The following is a 2,951-nucleotide window of genomic DNA, read 5'->3' as shown; positions in this document are numbered from 1 at the left end:
TGGTGCTTGGGGGGGGGGGTCAACAGTGGGAGGGCTCCTAGTGTCCTGGCCCCACTGCTGGACCTCCTGATGGCACCTGGTATTTCTGGCCACTGTGTGACACAGAGTGTTGGACTGGATGGGGCTTTGGCCTGATCCAACATTGGCGTCTCTTATGTTCTTATGTTCCCAGGTTCGGTCCCCGGCATCTCCAGTTAAAAGAATCAGGTAGGAGGTGATAAGAGTGTAAGAGAAGCCATGTTGGATCAGGCCAGTGGCCCATTCAGTCCAACACTCTGTGTGACATAGTGGTCAGAACTATGGTGCCATCAGGAGGTCCAGCAGCGGGGCCAGAACTCCAGAAGCCCTCCCACTCTTGCCCCCCAAGCAACAAGAGGACAGAGCATCACTGCCCCACAGAAGAGTTCTCCCTCTATAGGTAAAGATTTCCCTTGCTCGAAAGCCAGTCAAATCCGATGTAGGGATGCGGTGCTCATCTCCATTTCCAAGCCGAAGAGCCAGTGCTGTCTGAAGGCGTTTCCGTGGTCATGTGGCCGGCATGACTAGACGCTGAGGTGCAAAAAACGCTGTGACCTTCCTACCGAAGGTGGGACCTATTTATCTACGTGCAATTGCTTGCTTTCGAACTGCTAGGTTGGCAGGAGCTGGAACCAGAGATGGGAGCTCACCCCGTCATGCGACACACTCGGGTACCTTGAGGCTAATACCCACTGATGGACTTCAGTGCCACATGTTGATCCAGTCCCCTCTTGAAACTATGTTTGTAGCCACCGCCACTTCCTGCGGCAGTGAATTCCCCGTGTTGGTGACTCTTTGGGTGAAGAAGTAGGGTTGCCATTCCCCCGATGGAGGTGGGGTTTCCCCCTGAATTTGGGCCCCCGGATCCTCCTGCCAGCCAGTTGGCCAGCACGGGAGCCCTGCCCCCGAAGAGCTCCATGGCGCCCGATGTGCCTGGCCCGATGACGTCACCCAGAGGTGACATCATTATGCCAGGCATGTTGCATGGGGGGGACACTCTAGCATTCGTTCAAAAACTCTATGGTGACCATAGAGGTTTTTTTGCCAAATGCTAGAGTGTCCCCTCCATGATGTGCCTGGCGCAATGATGTCACTTCTGGGCGACGTCATCGTGGCATGCGTACTTGAAGAAGAAGAGGAGATTGGATTTATAAGGACAGCTCTTAGCAGAACTACAGCTTAACCACTACACCAAAGAGCCAAGAGCCTCCCGCCACCAAGAGGTAGGGACCTGGCAACCCTATGAAGAAGTGATTTGAAAGACCTCTGCCTGAGATCCTGGAGAGCGGCTACCAATCTGAGTAGACAAGGCTGAATTTGGCTACTGCATGAATTAGTTTGCTCTGGAGCCATCCTTCCTGAGCTAAGGCAAAAATGTGTGAGCCGGAGGCTAAAAAATCATGAGCTAGCTCACACTAATTCAACTTAGAGGGAACAATGGTCACAAGTTGTTTCAGAGCTGTTCTCTCTAGAGCAGTGCTCGAAAGCGCTCTCTCAGCCCCACATACCTCAATAGGGTGTCTGTTATGGGGAGGGGAAGGGAAAGGAGATTGTAAATCACCCTGAGACTCTGAGTGAAGGGCAAGGAATAAATCCAGTCTCTTCTTCTTCGTCTTCTAGAAGGCAGCTATCATGTGTGTTCACATGAGCCCCATGTTTTGAACGCCCGCCTGCTCCCTCTTTTCCAGGCTGCTGGACTGCTGCTGTGTCAGCATCTGCTGAAGGAGACGGGAAAGTCGATGTCGCCTGGAGAGCTGCTTGCTAATCAGCTCACCTTTACCAGCCACACAACACTTTCGCCACGCTCCCTGCTCCTCTGATCCGCCCTTCATTATGCCCTCCAGTTTGTAAATAACAATTCCATTGAAAATCAAAATTATAACATAACATACAGCAGATAAGGTAGCATAGCACTGATAGAATAATCTTCTTATTGGAGGGAATTGGATAAACATCTGGAGCAGAGGTCCATCAGTGGCTCTTAGCCACAAGGTATAGATAGGAACTCTCGGTCTGGGGCAAGGGATGCTCTGTGTTCTTGGTGCTTGGGGGGGGCAACAGTGGGGGGGCTTCTAATGTCCTGGCCCCACTGGTGGACCTCCTGAGGGCACCTGGTATTTTTGGCCACTGTGGGACAGAATGTTGGACTGGATGGGCCTCTGGCCTGACCCAACATTGGCTTCTCTTATGTTCTTATAAGAGGGAATTGGATAAACATCTGGAGCAGAAGTCCATCAGTGGTTCTTAGCCACCAGGTACAGAGAGGAACTCTCGGTCTGCGGCAAGGGATGTTCTGTATTCTTGGTGCTTGGGGGGGCAACTGTGGGAGGGCTTCTAGTGTCCTGGCCCCACTGCTGGACCTCCTGATGGCCCCTGATATATTTGGCCAACATGTGACAGAGAGTGTTGGACTGGATGGGCCATTGGCCTGATCCAACATTGGCTTCTCTTATGTTCTTATATGGAGCAGAGGTCCATCAGTGGCTATTAGCCACAAGGTATAGATAGGGACTCTCGGTCTGGGGCAAGGGATGCTCTGTATTCTTGGTGCTGGGGGGGGTGGCAACAGTGGGAGGGCTTCTAGCGTCCTGGCCCCACTGCTGGACCTCCTGATGGCACCTGGTATTTTCGGTCACTGTGTGACAGAGTGTTGGACTGGATGGGCCATTGGCCTGATCCAGCACTGGCTGCTCTTATGTTCTCTTATGTTCTTATTAATCATAACAGTACATTATCTATTGACTATTCAAATAAGTAGCTACTAAAGGTGTAGCTTGTCAATTATCTGTGGTATTTCTTCTTGCCATGTTAAATACGGTATAATGGGAAACCATATTGTAATTAAATTAGATGAAGTTGCTTGCGAATAAGCATCAGTGAGATTTTCTTTAATTTTAGCCATAATGTACATATTCCAAAGCTTTGAGTGCCAG

At 50.8% G+C, this 2,951-nt stretch overlaps 1 protein-coding gene across 1 annotated transcript in view; it reads right to left on the bottom strand.

The window, feature by feature from the left end:
• Positions 1 to 2,638, bottom strand: part of SNPH (syntaphilin) — a gene marked incomplete at its 5' end in the record, with an annotated part of 14,948 nt that extends 12,310 nt beyond the window's left edge. Inside the window, one exon of the mRNA XM_015416629.1 lies at positions 2,604 to 2,638. Within this exon, the coding sequence (XP_015272115.1) occupies positions 2,604 to 2,638 (35 nt within the window). The remainder of the gene's footprint in view (positions 1 to 2,603) is intronic.
• Positions 2,639 to 2,951: the final 313 nt, after the last annotated feature.

The sequence above is a fragment of the Gekko japonicus genome, unplaced genomic scaffold, assembly GCF_001447785.1.
Source record: "Gekko japonicus isolate JY-2015 unplaced genomic scaffold, Gekko_japonicus_V1.1 scaffold4797, whole genome shotgun sequence".
Taxonomy (NCBI): Eukaryota; Metazoa; Chordata; class Lepidosauria; order Squamata; family Gekkonidae; genus Gekko; species Gekko japonicus.
The sequence above is the reverse complement of the archived record's forward strand: the minus strand, read 5'-3'. Positions and strand labels throughout refer to the sequence as shown.